The following is a 15,580-nucleotide window of genomic DNA, read 5'->3' as shown; positions in this document are numbered from 1 at the left end:
TATGGGACAGGTCCAGCTGGACCAGGGCTCTAATCCATCTGAAAGCCGCCTGTAAGCCCCACAGTGGGTTTCCTCTGCTGAAGGTGCTGTAGGTGGAGAGGAAGGAGCTGACCTGGTGGCTTTGGACATCCTTCATTCCTCCCACCACACAGGGAAGGCTCAGGAGGCACCATCCCTCCCCAGACAGGCTCTGCCAGACCCCAATGACCACCTGAGTGTGATGCCAGACGATGCAGGGTCGGCAGGAGGTGGGCAAAGCCTCCAGGCTCTGACAGTGCTGGTTTGACAACCCTTGTTTTGTGGCTCTGTGTGGAGGAACCCTCGTTATGTGGGTGCAGAGGGGACCATTGTCCCACTGTCCCAGCTGAGAGCATCCAGAGGTGGCAGAATTGGGGCATCTCGCAGTCAGCCTGAGGTGATGCTGAGGGCAGCAGGGCAGCACCCACGGAGCATGGCCGGGATTCCTGGAAAAATCCAGGGACCGTGGAGGAGGGAGAGGGCTGGGTCACCCCAGGGTGATGCTGGGGACACCAGGCAGGCGGGGCTCGGCCGTCCGCGCCGCCAGCGGCAGCTCCCCGCTCTCCCCCCTCCTCCTCCTCCTCCTCCTCCTCCTCTCCGCTCCCTCTTCCTCCTCCTCCCGTCTCCCTCTCCCTCTCCCGAGCCAGCCCGGCCGGGGGAGGAGCCGGCCGCGCACAAAACCTCCCGCCCGGCCCCTCCGGGCCCCGCACCGGCACCGGCACCGGCGGCGCCCAGCGCCCTCCCCGGGGCCATGAGCGCCGCGGCGGGGCCGGGGCTGGGCCGGCAGGGGCCGGGGCAGGGCTGGGGCCGCCCTCGGCCATGAGCGCGGCGGGGACGGGCACGGGCGGCGGCCCCGGGGGCGGCGGCGGCCCCAGGCGGGGGCGGCGGGGCGAGCCCGGCGGGGCGGCCCCGGGCGGGGGCGGGCGGCGGCGGCGGGCACTGCGCTCGCTGGGCAGCCTGGCCGGGCGGCTGCTCCGCACCTGGGCGCGCCTGGCCGGGGGCGCGGGGGTCGCCGAGCCGCCCCGGAGGATGACGAGGGCGGGTTCCGCGGCGGGGAGCGGCGCCGGCCCGGCGGGGCGGCCCCGGCGGCGGGGGTGCGGGGGCGATGCGGGAGCGGGCGGGGAGCGGCCGCCGGGCGCGCAGGGGCTGCGGAACCACGGGAACACCTGCTTCATGAACGCCGTGGTGCAGTGCCTGAGCAACACGGCGCCGCTGGCCGAGCGCCTGGCGCTGGGCCGGTACCGCGCCCGCGGGGCCCGCGCCGAGGTCACCCACCGGCTGGCGGCCCTGGTCCGAGCCCTCTGGACCCGCGACTACACCCCGCAGCTCTCCGCGGAGTTCAAGGTACCGACCGGACCCGCCCCGCGCGTCCCGAAGTGACCCCGGCCCCCAGCGGCATCCCCAGCCTCCAGCGGCATCCCCAGCTCACAGCGCCCAGCAGCTCCCCCTCCGAACCCACTGACACCTTTTTCAGACCCTGGTGCCCACGGGCACGCCCAGCTCACGGGCTCCACCAGCATCTCCTGCTCCCAGCACCTGCCAGCACTCCCCCCACCCCTTAGCACCCTCTGACACCCCTGCCAGCACTCCCAGCTCACAGAAGCCAACAGCATCCCCCCACTCCTAGGATCCCCCCACTCCCAGCACCCAGCAGCACTCCCCATTCACAGCACTTACCAGCATCCCTCCTCTCAGCACCCAGCAGCACCACCCATCATCCAGCACCATTCCCAGCAGCCACCAACAACCCCTGCTCACAGGACTCACCAGCATCCCCCCACTCTCAGCACCCACTGGCACCCCCAGCTCACAGGGCACATCAGCATCTCTTGCAGCACCCACAGCACCCTCTGCTCACATCACTCACTCCCCTGCCTCATCCTCCCCATGGACCCTGCCCTGCCAGACACCTCCCAGCCCTGCTGCCATCACCCCTCTGTGGCTGGGCTGCTGTTACCTGAGCTCTGAGCTCCCGTGGTGGGTGGGCTCCCAGCCCTGGCCATGCCACTGGGCCATAAGGGTGAGCTGGCTGTGATGGTGGGGTAAGGCAGGACAGTGCCCTGGGAGCCCAACTCAGTGGCCTCAGGCCCTGTCACTGAGTGTGTCACATCCCTGCTGGGCACATGCCACTGTGCTGGGGACCTGCACTCAGCTGGGGACAGGGACAGGGTGTCAGGCACAGGACAACAGATGCAGCCTGGCACCACAGCTCCCCACGCTCAGGGACACGTGTCCCACTGACATTTCAGCAGGGGCCTGAACTCTGCAAAGTGGAAAGCCAGGCCCTGCCCTGGGGTAAGCAGCCAGTCTGTATCTGCATGCGTAAGGCCTGGGGTACCCACTTCTCTGCCCTCCCTTTCCAGGGGTGTCCTTTCTTCCTCCCTTCCCGGCCTGGAGGCTGGCAGCACCCACCCCACAGGGTGCTCCTGCAGGAGTTCATTGCCTTTGACAGCCCTGGAGCAAAGCAACCAGCTCGTGTGCTGCTGGGCACAACAATCCCACGCCCTTTGCTCCTGAACACACACGTTCCTTAGGCACAGATCAAAAAAAAAAAAAAACCCTCAGACTTCCAGCCTTTGCTTTGCATTCCCTCCTTCCCGGTGGTTACCTGCAGCTGCCACGAATTTCCACCTCATTTTTTAAAGCCACCCAAGTGAGATTTTAAAATTTAGAGCCGAGGTCTGCGACTTGTTTTTTCTGGAAGCCCATCCGTGGTGGCCTTGCTCCCTCTGCTTGTAGTGGGATGGTTGTACTGCTGGGAGCAGGGCTGGGGACAAGCAGAGTGATGGCCAGAGGGGTCTTGGCTTGGGGTGTTTCCCAGCGATGCTGGAGGTTTGATCCCTATCCCAGCAGGTCCCAACATGCTGGTTATAATCAGCACAGATGGTCGGGATTTCACCTGGTTAAAATCCACACAGATGGTCAGGCTTTCTCCCTCCTGGTGCTGGGTTTGGGGCTTAGCTCCTAAAATTGTCCTCTGAGGAGCCACCACCAGCCCAGACTTGGAGATGAGTCCTTGGGGAGCCACCCAGCTCTGATTTTTGGGGTGCTCCCGGGGCTTCCCACAGGGATTCCACACCCCTATGCATCCTGCTTTTTCGGGGTTAGGGACCCATCCTGGCATGTGCATGCACAGCTCTCATGGGCTGTTGGCATCTGCTGGTGGCACATACCCTGGGGCCACCCAAACCACGGGCATGTAGCACCTCAGGGAGCTTGGCTGACTTGGCAAGGGAGCTGGCTTGGTGACCTGATGTCACCCTGGTGAGTGGCACCTTATCCTCCCTGGATATCACCTCAGCCCCATGGCATTCCCAGCCCTGGTGGGTCCCCGTGGGCTGGTCTGGCTCATATGGGCTGTGCTCTGTGCCCAGCCACAGCAAGCTGTCCCCTCCGAGCCTCATGCCAGCAGCTGGGACAACACGGTGATGGGCATGGAGCTGCCGGCTGGTGTGCTGGTGTCCCCACCTCTCTGCTGTCCCCGAGGCCACGATGTCCCTCTAGAGGCAGAATGAGGGCAGGCGCTGCTGCAGGGATGGAGCAGGGGTGGGTTTTGTGGTGGGTGCTAACGAGGTATCTGTTCATTAGTGCCCAGCAGCGCGGTCCGTGGCTCACCCCTGCCCTGCCCATCTCTTGTAGAACATTGTCTCCAAGCACAGCTCGCAGTTCCGGGGCAACGCTCAGCACGACGCCCTCGAGTTCCTGCTCTGGCTGCTGGACCGCATGCACGAGGACCTGGGGGCTGCCTCCCCCGCCCAGCAGACCCGCAGCCCCCAGGAGGTGGGTAACCCCACCGGGGTGGCTGCACACCCTGGCTCAGGGGGAAGGTGTTCGGGCCAGGTCTGGGAGCGGGGAAGCTGGAATGTCCTGGGAGGCAGTGGGACTGGAGCTCACCCCACCCCGGTGTGGATGGGGATATGGATGATGAGGTTTGGTCGGTGGGTGAGTGGAATTGTGGCGGGATCTGGGTGCTGGAGGGGTGTGCAGGGTGGTTGGGGTGCTGGGAGAGTGTGGGGGTGTCAGCAGGAGCATCCCAGTTCCAGTGGGCATCCTGGTTCTTGGGGCTGCTTGATGAGGAGGAGATCCAGCCCCCCCCCCATCCCTCCCTGCCTCCAGCTAAGCCCGCTGTAATTACAGCTCGGCGGCTTTGCTGCTGGCAAAATGAGTAATTAAGTCTCCCTCTATCCATCTGTGCTCAGGCATTGCTCTGGCCTTGGCCCTCCCTGCCTGCCTTCCTGCTTCCTGCAAGCTCCTTCCCTGCTCCCTCCCTCCCTCCCTGCCGGGTGCTGCCTGTTGCAGTGAGTGGATCTGTGCCGTTGGCATTTGCCACGTCAGCTCAGCTCAGCAGAGTGCTGTCCCCACTTTGGGGGCGATGCCCACGTTGGGAGGGATATGCCCAGGTGATGGGTGATGCCCAGGGAGCCTGGGACCAGCTTCCTCCTGCTTTGGGTGTCGTGGCTGTGGCCAAGGGTGCAGGTCAGGGTCCCCATGGGCAGCCCCTGCCCAGCCTCCAGCCTGCCGTGGGCACAGCTCTGTCCCACAGGGGAGGGCTCAGCTGCAGTGCCCATCTCTAGAGCCTCTGGCTGGGGCAGCCCTGTGGCTCCCAGCCTTGCTTGGCCAGGGTCCTGCAGCCATCCCTGTGCTGAGCTGGGCTGTCCTCAGCCCTGCCACCTTTCCTGGGAGGCTCTCTGCGAGAGCCTGGCAGCTCCCGTTGTTCGTGTGTTAAATGCAAGGTGCCCACATGTGCCATGGGCTGTGGTGTGACACCAGCAGTGTCCTCAGCTGCCCATGCAATGCCCAGGGCACCTGCCTGGCTCTGGGGATGGGGCCCTTTGTCTGTCCTTCAGCATCTGTGGTTTTGTTTGGCATTCCCCACTCTTGGGGGGTGCCACCTGAGTGGCACCTGCACACCTGTGTCCTTGGGGAGGGGGTGCCCCTCCCAGGATAAATGGCTTGGAAGTGTCTGGGTGGAGGTGGGCACACACATACCTGTCCTAGTGTTGGGGAGGAGGAGGGTGGGTGCACATACCCACGGGTGGGGATGGCGAGACAATTTGCTCCTGGTCAAGCCCATCCCGAGGCTCAGGGGCTGGGGAGCTCAGCTGCTGGGAAGCAGAAAGTGAGGAGATCAGAGCTGGACAGGCTGGAGGGTTGGGAATACCCTCCTGGCCCACGAGGTGTGTGCTGTGGCACCCAGCTGGCTGTGGTGGGGACCAAGGCTTGGCTGCTGGGAGGGCTTCAGGGGGAGGTTTTGGGGGGGTTTGGGGGGCTGTGTAGGGCACAGACATGGTCCAGGTCCCCTCTCATCCACACCAGATGGACCCCAGCCCCTCAGAGATCTTAAGGACACGTCAGGCTCAGCAGGACCTGGTGCCAGCAGATGGCATGAGGAAAATCCACTTCCTGGCCAAATACCCGGTTATTTTCAGTCTTACTCATTGCAACACCAGAAACTCACTGTCTTACCCCAAAACAACTCAATCTCTTCCCAAGCCACCAACACTCCTTTCTGCAGCATCTCTTTTGTCACTGGGCTCTGGGGGTGAAGTCAGTGGCTTCTGTCCTTGACGTGGGGCTCCTGGTGGTTGGCAGGGTGGGGGGCAGGCAGGGTGCAGGCAGGGGGGTGTCACCTAACCAGGCACAGTCACATCCCAGTGTCCTTATTCCCTGTGGAGTGGAGCAGAAGACTCTGCTCTTCTTGGTGTCCCTGGGGCACATCTCAGGTGTCAGAGAGGCGCTGTGCCCACCACCTGCACCCTCACAGACCCACGAGAGCCCTGCTCTGGGGCAGGGTCGGAGTGCTGGGTGCTGTGCCAGGAGCCCTGCCCGGGCTCAGAGTGCCGGGTGCTGTGCCTGGACTTGGTGTGGCAGGTGCCACGCTGGGTGCTGTGCCTGGGCTTGCTGCTGGGGAAACACTCAGCAGCAGCAGCAGGGCTGGTTTCTGGGCACCCCACAGCCCGCAGCAGCCCACCTGCCCGGCAGGGCATCGCGCCAGCCCGGCCTCTGCTGAGCTCCCCCGGTCTGGGGGTTTGCCTGCGGTTAATTGGCACCCAGCCCTGTCCCCCCCGGGCGGGTGCGTGCCCAGGAATGTGCACACCTGCTCCAGGAGCTCATCTCCCATGGAGACACACATGGACATGAACACAGGCACTGCTGCAGCCTCCACCATCCCACACCCACCCGTGCCCCAGCTCCCAGCGTCCACGGGCGTGTTTGCTGGCTGGGATGTGCCCGTGGGCACTGGGGCTCCCTGGGGGGGATGTTACACGGGACCAGCTTTCCCCCACCCCCAAGCTTTTCCCCCACTGGGGTGCTGCTGTGGCTCACCCAGGATTTCCCTCCTGGAGCTTTTCAGCCAGGCTTGAATGCATTCCCAGCTCCAGTTCCTCAGTGTCCAGGAGCTCTGGACGCTGGGGCTGCTTTGGGTGACCCCTGGGGGTTCCACCACTGCAAATTCTTCATTAACCCTTTGTGCCCTGTGCTGCTGGTGGATGGGATGTACCCCAAAGATTCCCCAGGAGAAGGTGGACAGGCAGCCTGGAAGGCACAGCAGTGCCAGGCAGGCAGGTGCCAGGGTCACTTTGGCATCACCTCCAGCCCATCCTTGTGCCATGGGGACACCAAAACTGGCCTTGGTTCACTAGGACATGTCCCCAGCGCCTGAAGGGTGGGGGGTCACCCCAGCACCTCACTCACCCACTTGTCTCTTGTCCCCCCAGCCTGGCAAGGACAGGAGTGGCAGTGCCAGCCGGTCCCCGACAGCTGCCCAGCACCCCCGGGGGCAGAGCTTCGTGCAGAGCCACTTCCAAGCGCAGTACAGGTGAGTGCAGGGCTGGATCCTGCCCCACTGGGGCTTCACCCTCCTGTGAGGGGAGGAATGTGACAGGGAGGGGGTCCATCCATCCATCCATCCCATCATCCCACCCAGCCCAGGCACCAGAGCTGCTTCTTCCATGGGCAGAAAGTGTCCAAGGCCAGGTTGGACAGAGCTTGGAGCAACCTGGGCTAGGGAAAGGTGTCCCTGCGGGAAGGGGAGGGGGCTGTGTGCAGATGGAATGGTCTTTGAAGGTCCCTCACAACCCAAACCATTCTGTGGTTCTGTCACAGGGCTCAGGACTGGGGTTTTCCCAAGCCTGTCCCAGCAGTCCAGCGTAAGGGTGTCCCTGCACGGGACATCCCACATGTTCATCCCTCTGAGACTCACAGGATGCTGGGAGGGCCAGCGTGTGGCCACCCTGTGCCTGTGCCGTGGCACTGCAGGCATGAGGGGATGCATCTGACGTCACAAGCCTTTCCTCCTCTCTCAATTAATCCCTCGTCCTATATATAGAAAAAAAGGCACCTTAATTATCCACCCTTCCCTGTGTCAGAGCTGTGTGTGTGCAAAGGGATTTATTAATTTGTGTGGCTGCTTCCCGGGGAGCTCAGTGGCTCTTCAAGGTGACAAATAACAAGCATTCACTATTTCAGTTTGGGTTTTTAATTTATTTTCCCCCTTTCTGTTGAATATAAAGGTGGGAGAAAAGGAAAAATGTAATAAACCCAACAGAATTAAAAAGGAATCAGTGGTAAGGTGATGGTTGGCATTAAAGGTTCACTTAAGCCAGTCTCCAGTGGGATATGGGATGGTCGCTACTTCCAAGGGGACCTGCTCCTCCAGAGTGGCCCTGTGACCTCCCAACACAGCAGATGAGTCCCCAGGGCTCCCCTGGAGATGGTGGTTTATCCAGGCAGAGCCTGGGTGAGCAGAGCTGGCAGTCCCAGGGCTGTGGTGGCACCCTGGGGCTTGTCACAGGCAGATGTCTTTCTGCTACCCATCACTGCTCCTCCCTGCAGCCCAGCCACAGCCCTGCTTATCAGCAGGGGTCTTCTTCCTCTCAGCACCCCAAGGCATTGTCCCTGCTTAACCCAAGTGGTCTGGGGTCAACTCCAAGCCCCCAGGAGCCAGAAACCACCCCAGACTCTGCCAGCCCTTGGCAGAGGGTGCAGGATGTGGGGGAATTTTGGGGCTGCATACATGAGAGTGGGAGATCCCCCAGCCCTGGCATTTCTCTCTGACTTCTCTAGCACCAGTTACTGTGGGTGCCCTTGTTAGGTTTCAGAGTTGAGCAGCCCACTGGGTTGGGCAGGCAGGACAGGCTGGGGTGCCTCACCCTGGCAGGAGGTTCATGCCAATCTGGTGTGATGCTGGGACCACCCGAGCTCTGTGGGCTGTGGTACCCAGGGTGCAGAACCAGTGACAGGGCACTGCAGCCCCAGGCTGGGGGCTCTGGGGGACCCTGTGCCTGCTCTGATGATGGTCCCCATCCATGTTTCACAGGTCCTCCCTGACGTGCCCTCACTGCCTGAAGCAGAGCAACACCTTCGACCCCTTCCTGTGCATCTCCCTGCCCATCCCCCTGCGCCAGACCAGGTGAGCCCCACCCACCCCTCCCCAATTGTGGTAAAATGAGGGGTACACCCACCTCCCGGCAGGGTGTCAGCTCCAGACAGAGTCATTGACATAATTTGGGGTAAATAATTGATGTGGGAGTTGGGGGCAGCTCTGGGGATGGGTGACAGCAACCCACTGTAGGAGCTGTGTCCATGGGGTGTTTGCCAGCCCGGAGATGGAGCTGCTGTGCCAGTGGGTCACAGAATCACAGAATGAACTGGGTTGGAAAAGACCTCTGAGATGATCCAGTCCAACCTGTGACCCAACACCCCCTTGTCACCCAGACCATGGCACTGATGCCACATCCAGTCTGTCCTTAAACACCTCCAGGGATGGGGACTCCACCCCCTCCCTGGGCAGCCCATTCCAGTGTCTGATCCCTCTCTCTGGGAAGAACTTCCCAATGTCCAACCTAAACCTGCCCTGGGGCAGCTCAAGGCTGTGCCCTCTTGTCCTCCTGCTGGTTCCTGGGAGCAGAGCCCGACCCCCCTCCGAGCCTCCTCCTCTCCAGGCTGAGCCCCCCCAGCTCCCTCAGCCTCTCCTCACAGCACTTGTGCTCCAGACCCTTCCCCAGCCTCGTTGCCCTTCTCTGGACCTGCTCCAGCCCCTCCATGTCCTTCCTGACCTGAGGGACCCAGAACTGGACACAGCACTCGAGGTGAGGCTTCACCAGTGCCCAGTCCAGGGTCACAATCCCTGCCCTGCTCCTGCTGCCACACAGTTCCTGATCCAGGCCATGATCCATTGGCCTTCCTGACCACCTGGGCACACTCTGGCTCATGTTCAGCTGCTGTCAGTCAGTCCCCCCAGGTCCCTTTCTACCTGGCCCTGTCTCCCCAGCCTGTCCCCAGCCTGTGGTGCTGCAGGGGGTCGTTGTGGCCAGAGTGGTGGCCGTGAGCGGTTTCGGGTCTCAGCACAGCTGAGTGTCCCGCGGCCGAGGCGTGTCAGCGTGTCCCCGTGGTGTCCCCAGGGCTCTCAACGTCACCCTGGTGCTGCAGTGCGAGCGCTGGCGCTTCGTGCGGGTGGGACTGGCCGTGCCGCTGCTGGGCACCGTGGCTGACCTGCGGGAGATGGTGGCACGGGAGGGGTGCATCCCCCCGGAGCAGGTAACGGGGGGACACACATGGTGGGGGGACGCACCCCCCACACCCATCAGGGATGCTGAGGGTGCTGGGTGCCATCCCACAGGTGATCCTGGCCGAGGTGTCCCCGCGGGGCTTCCTGCGCTCGCTGGGGGACAAGGAGGAGCTGGGAGGTGCCGGGGAGGGGGCTCCTCTCTACGCCTTCCAGCCGCCCCCCGCCCGCCGCGCAGGTACCGCCCCCGCGCCCGGATTGGCTGCTGCCTGCAGGCCTGCGCTGCTCCCATTGGTTGGGAGCAGCTCGTGCCGCGCTGGGATTGGAGCTGGGCTGGGCTGGGGTGGGAGTGCCCCTGGGATTGGTGGGGAGGTGGATCCGCTCTGCTGGGATTGGTGGGGAGGTGGATCCGCTCTGCTGGGATTGGTTGGGAGGTGGATCCCCTGTGCTGGGATCAGTCAGAGGCATCTGTGCTCCGCTAGGTTTGGGGGAGACGGGATTGGTTGGAAATCTCTGCTGGGATGAGTTGGAAATGGATCCCTTTAGTTGTGGTTGGCGGGAGCTGTGTGCTCTCTGCTGTGATTGGATGAGATCTTGTTTGCCCCTCTCCCATGATTGGTTGGATGCGGGTGTGCTCTGCTGTGATTGGTGGGGGGGCCAAGCCCCCCAGGCTGTGATTGGTGGGAAGCGCGGGGTGCAGGCAGCGCTGCAGGCAGGGGAGCACAGCCGGGGACCCAGCATGGGCTAGTTAATTAGTTACTTAACTAATTAACTAATTAATTAACTAATTAACGAGAGCGCCTCCGTGCCCCCGCCCTGCCCAGGGTGCCCCCGCAGCCTGCCCGCGTCCCCCGGGGTGGCCCGGCCGGAGGGGCCGCGCCTGCCGCCCGCCGCTGCCCGCTCCTCCGACTGCCTGCACCGCGGGCCGGGCGGCCGCATCCTGCTGCTGCTCTGCAACACTGCGGGCGCCGGCCCCCAGCTCGCCAGGTACCGTCACCCGTCCCACGACCCCGCCCTGCCCTCCCCCCGCAGGACGGGGCGCGGGGTGTCCCCCCGGAGCCGCCTGTGCCCCTCAGCCTGGTGTCTCCCCCCCTGTCCCCAGGTTCGGGCCGCCCCTGGTGCTGCGGGAGGAGCGGGGCATCTCCTGGGAGCAGCTCCAGCAGAGCATCCTGGCCCAGCTGCGGGCGCTGCTGCGGGGAGAGGTGCGGGCACAGGTGAGCTGCGGGGTGGGGACACTGCTGTGCCCTCCTGGGGCTGCTGGCACTGGCTACAGGGGTGACCGCAGGGGTGGAGCCACATGTGGCTGTGGGGTCTCCCTGGGTGGCCCTGGTGGAGCTGTGGGTGGCGATGGCAGCACCGTCTCTGTCTGTGGTGACACCCTAGGTGGCCATGGTAGAGCCGTGCTTGGCTGAAGGGTCACCAGGGGTGGTTGTGGTGGCCCTGGAGTGGCTGTGCTGTTGACGCTGGTGGTCACTGTGGGTGGCCCTGCTGTCCATGTGGGTGGTCATATTCTCACCACAGGCAGCCAGCGGTGTCACTGTGTGTGACCAAAGTGTCCCTGTGGGTGTCCGTGGTGGCCGTGGGGGTTATCTCATCAGGTGGCCACAGCATCACTGTGTGTGGCTGCAGCACTGCCCAGCTCCCACAGCAGAGCCACCCCAGCCCAGCTGCACTCGCCAGCACCCAGGTGCCACCATCCCATGGGAACTGGGGTCCCCGTGCTGCCCCTTTGCCCCCCAGCTATCCACATCCAGTGGGGCAGGTCATCCCCCAGCCCCACGTCCCTGGCTCCACGGATGTCCCCTGCCAACCCAGCCCTGGGGACCAAAGGAATCCAGTTTTTGGAGTGTTTTTGTGTCCCATGTCACAGAGCCTGGCTCCCACAGGTGCTGCTGTAGGGCCAGGGGAGGCTCTGTCCCCCCCACATCCCCACAGCCCCCTCTCCCCTCGCAGGGAACAGGAGCCCTTTTCCGCATCCGCCTGGCTGGGGGCTCGGCCCCCTGCATCTACCTGTCCCCGCAGGACCCCCGCCCTCTCTGCCACCCTGCCATCGACAGGTAAGGGCACTGCAGCGTTGGGATTGTCCCCAGGATGTCCCCTCACTCCCTGGGGGTGGCCAGTGGCTGCACCATGGATGAGTGCAGTGTTCTTGTGGTGGCTGTGCTGTCCATGGGCCATGGGCGGCCAAAGGTGTCCCTGTGGTTTTCCAGTGACCATGGATGGCCAGTGGTGCCACCGTGGGTAGCCACAGTGGTGGTCACCCTGCTCCCCCAGCACTGTGTCCCCAGCCCAGTGTCCCCACTGTGGGTGCTGCACGGGGAGGTGGTGGCTGTCCCTGCCTGCCACCACAAGTGGGCAAGGAGGTGGCCCCACAGTTACGGGGGATTTGGGGGGACATCTCGCCTCGTCCTCCCCCCCAGAGCCCTGCAGCTGAGCGGGGCAGGCGGCCCCCCCCATGTGAAGCTGACGGTGGAGTGGGACATGAGCACCAAAGAGCGGTGAGTCCCCTGCCCCCAGGGTGGGAGGGGCCAGCCCAGCACTCAGGCCACCCTCCCTGACGGGAATCATGTGTGTTCCACCCCAGCCTTTTCGGCAACATCCAGGAGGAGGTGGTGCAGGACGCGGAGAGCGTGCGGCTGCAGCAGCAGGCACACCGGCAGCAGCACAGCTGCACGCTGGACGAGTGCTTCCAGCTCTACACCAAGGAGGAGCAGGTACAGGGCACCCCACACCCGCGTGGGTGCCTGCTCCCTGCCCACGCCCGGCAGAGCCACCACCAGGACCGGGCCTCGCCCGTGGCGCGGCGGCTGTGGGGGTGTGAGATGCCGGTGGAGGTGGCACGGGGGTGCTGAGGATGGCGCCGTGGTGTCCCCAGCTGGCCCCGGACGACGCCTGGCGCTGCCCGCACTGCAAGGTGCCCCAGCAGGGCACGGTGAAGCTGAGCCTCTGGACGCTGCCCGACATCCTCATCATCCACCTCAAGCGCTTCCGCCAGGTGGCCGAGCACCGGCACAAACTCACCACGCTGGTGAGGTTCCCCCTGCGGGGGCTCGACATGGCCCCCCACGTGGCGCAGCGGGGCCAGCCCGGGGGGCAGCTCTTGGGGCGCTGGGCGCCCTGGCAGCCCCCCCTCCGCCTGCCCCCGGGCTGCCCCCGAGACTACCTCTACGACCTGTACGCTGTCTGCAACCACCACGGCAGCATGCAGGGGGGGCACTACACCGGTGAGTGCGGGGCACGGCGTGGGGGTGGGGGGGCAAACTGCTGGGCAACGTGGGGGTTTGGGGGCACCTCGAAGAGCGTGCTGTGGGGCACAGTGTGGGGTTTAGGGGCACGGCTGGGGATGCCGCGGGGAATGGCACGGAGCTGGGGGTGCCTTGCAGGGTTGTGGTGTGGGGCATGGGGTGGGGTGTGGGGGCAGTGTGGGAGCTGTGCCGTAGGGTAAAGCATGAGGGTGGGGGCGCTGGAGAAGGGTGTGCCTTTGGGCATGGCAAAAACATTGTGGGCGGCACTGCGTGGGGTTTGGGGAACATCACAGGAGGACCATGCCATGGAGTTTGGGAGACCATGGGGCAAGGCAGAGGGGAGCTGGGGTGCAGGGGACATACAGGATGGCATTGCAGCCACCCCAGGGCAGGCACCCCAGCAGCGTCCTGCTCCCCCACCGTGTCTCTGCTCCTGCTCCCCACTGCACCCTGGAGGTGCGGGGGAGTGTGTTTGTCCCAGGACAGAGCCTGCACCCCTCCCTCACCCTGTGCCCCCCTCACCCCCAGCCTACTGCTGCAACGCCCTGGACGGGCGGTGGTACAGCTACGACGACAGCCGCGTGGAGGGGGTGCGGGAGGCGGAGGTGAGCACCCGCAGCGCCTACATCCTCTTCTACCAGCGCCGCCACGCCGTGTCCGCCGGCGGCTCCGTCAGGGGTGAGCACCCACCCACCTCCCTGAGCCTCTGTGCCCCGGCACAGCCCTGTGTGCTGTGGGGCACAGCCGTGTGTGCAGACACACACACACGTGGGGCACAGCCATGCGTGCTGACAGAAACACGTGGGATGTGCACGCACAGCAGAGCCAGCTGCGTGTGCATTGAGCACACACACAGCGCGGCTCCCTGCACATGTGTGCATATGGACACGCGTGCACCCCTGTGCATGTGCAGTCCAGTGGGCATGCAGCACAGCCAAGCCTGCCCATGTACATGCATGTCATGCACGCTGGCATGCAGTGTTGAGCACACAGGGCACAGCCACGCTCACACCCTTGCACATGTGTGCACAAACAGGTATGAGCAGTACAGCTGAGTGCACACAGGCTTACATGCATGTGCGTGGAACACACGGTCACACACAGTGCTGCCATGTGCAGTGTCACTGGGGCACACACACGTGTGCTTGGAACTGTGGCCACACAGCACACTCACCACACGTATGTGCACACGCCTACCTGTGTGCACTTCCCTATATGTGTGCACACCCCCCTACACGTGTGTGCACATACTCCTGCATGTGTACTCACACCTACATGTGACCTACATGTGTGTGCACACAGACCTACCTGCAGCACCTCTGTGTGTGTGCATACACTCCTGCACATGTGCACACACTCACACATGTGCACATACCCCTGCATGTATGTGCAAACACCTACATGCCTATGCACACCCCCCACACACGTCCACACACCTACACACGTTTGCACACACGTACATCTGCACATATGTGCACACACACCTACATGCCCATGCAACGCCCCCAGGCCGATCCCCCGCCCCGCTCCCCCAGCTGCCTCACTGTGGCCCGGCAGGACCCCGGTCCGGCCCCCGGCCCAGCGCCCCCCGCTCCCCGCAGGCTCTGCCGCCCCCCCGGGGCACTGGCTGTTCCGCCTGGCCGGCACGGACCCCGGCACTGCCCCCGACTCCTCCGGCTCCTCCAGCGCCCCGGAGAACGGTGAGGCTCGGCCCCGCAAGCCCCCCCGCCCCCCGGACTTCCCGAGCCCTCCTGACCGAGGTTCCCCCGCAGGCGGGTTCGAGGCGCGACCCCCGGTGCGGGGTCTGCAGGGTCGCAGCCTCAGCGTGCGGATCGCGCCCGTCGGACCCCCGGGGCAGGGCGAGCCGGGGCCCCCCCGCGGTCTCCGACGGCCCACCCGGCTCCGCCGGGCAGCCAGCGCCGAGGGGACCCCGCGCCGGCCCCCCCCGGGCCAGGGCAGCCCCGTGGTTGGGGTCCCCCCCCGGATCGTGCTGCCCGAGGGGGACGCGGGTGTCCCCACGGGCCGGCGCCCCCCCGGCCCCCCGGCGCTGGGGCGGTCGCGGAGCTCGGCCAGTCTTCCACCTCGGCCAGAGGGGGGTCTGCGCCGATCTGCCTCGCTGGGCAGGGGCGCGGGGGGAACCCCCCTCCCCGCCCGGGGTGTCCCCGGGGCCACACTGCAGCGGGGCCGGCAGCCCCTCGGCCCCCTGCGCCCCGCGGTCGTGCCAGAGTCCAGCTTCTGAGCTGCAGATGGGGGGGGGCATCGCCTCCCAGCACCCACACAGGGGGTCCCGAACTAAACTGGGAGCTCCCGAACTGCGGGTGTCCCACTTCAGGGGTGCCTGAAACAGAGGATCCCAAAGAAGGGCTTCCATCCTGAACCAGGAACATCCCGACCCGGGAACATCCCCCAGCGGGGTATCCTGACTTGGGGGCCCCGGAACCGGGGCATCCCTAAGCTGGAGGCAGTCAGGTACCCCAAAGGTTGGTTATCCCAATCCAGAGGCATCACAAGCTGGGGACATCCCAAACTGGACTGTCACGAACCAGGGACTCCCAAACTGAGGGCATCTGAAACTGGGACTACCCCAAATCAGGGCATCCCAGCTTGAGGACCCGGGAGGAATCCCAAAGCAGGGTATTCCGACCCAGAGGCTCTTAGCCAGGGGGCATCCTGAACCAGAGCCTTCCAAACAGGGAATGCTGACACGGGGGCTCCCAAATGGGGCACCTGGACCCAAGGCATTCCTGCCCAGGGCCATCCTGACCCAGAGGCATTCCAAACCGGGACCATCCCCAGGTGGGGATTTCAG

At 64.6% G+C, this 15,580-nt stretch overlaps 1 protein-coding gene across 1 annotated transcript; it reads left to right on the top strand.

Moving 5' to 3' along the window:
* Positions 1-1,047: 1,047 nt before the first annotated feature.
* On the top strand, positions 1,048-15,146 carry USP43 (ubiquitin specific peptidase 43). Its single transcript, XM_050319632.1, has 15 exons — positions 1,048-1,362; positions 3,658-3,798; positions 6,738-6,838; positions 8,339-8,431; positions 9,423-9,558; positions 9,641-9,764; positions 10,351-10,513; positions 10,629-10,740; positions 11,480-11,583; positions 11,947-12,024; positions 12,111-12,240; positions 12,402-12,750; positions 13,300-13,449; positions 14,373-14,471; positions 14,544-15,146. The coding sequence occupies exons 1-15, from the start codon at positions 1,048-1,050 to the stop codon at positions 15,008-15,010; spliced, it is 2,562 nt and encodes an 853-aa protein (XP_050175589.1). The 3' UTR covers positions 15,011-15,146.
* The last annotated feature ends 434 nt before the right edge of the window (positions 15,147-15,580 follow it).

The sequence above is a fragment of the Myiozetetes cayanensis genome, unplaced genomic scaffold, assembly GCF_022539395.1.
Source record: "Myiozetetes cayanensis isolate MyiCay16 unplaced genomic scaffold, myiCay2020 scf22, whole genome shotgun sequence".
NCBI lineage: Eukaryota > Metazoa > Chordata > Aves > Passeriformes > Tyrannidae > Myiozetetes > Myiozetetes cayanensis.
Note: the sequence above shows the minus strand (reverse complement) of the source record. Positions and strands in the feature narration are given on the sequence as shown.

Excerpts from the sequence above, each read along its gene's own strand:
- USP43 (XM_050319632.1), top strand. The coding sequence starts at position 1,048 with ATGACGAGGGCGGGTTCCGCGGCGGGGAGCGGCGCCGGCCCGGCGGGG. Across the intron at positions 9,559-9,640 it reads GGTGCATCCCCCCGGAGCAG|GTGATCCTGGCCGAGGTGTC; the intron begins GTAACGGGGGGA and ends GCCATCCCACAG. Across the intron at positions 12,025-12,110 it reads GACATGAGCACCAAAGAGCG|CCTTTTCGGCAACATCCAGG; the intron begins GTGAGTCCCCTG and ends GTTCCACCCCAG.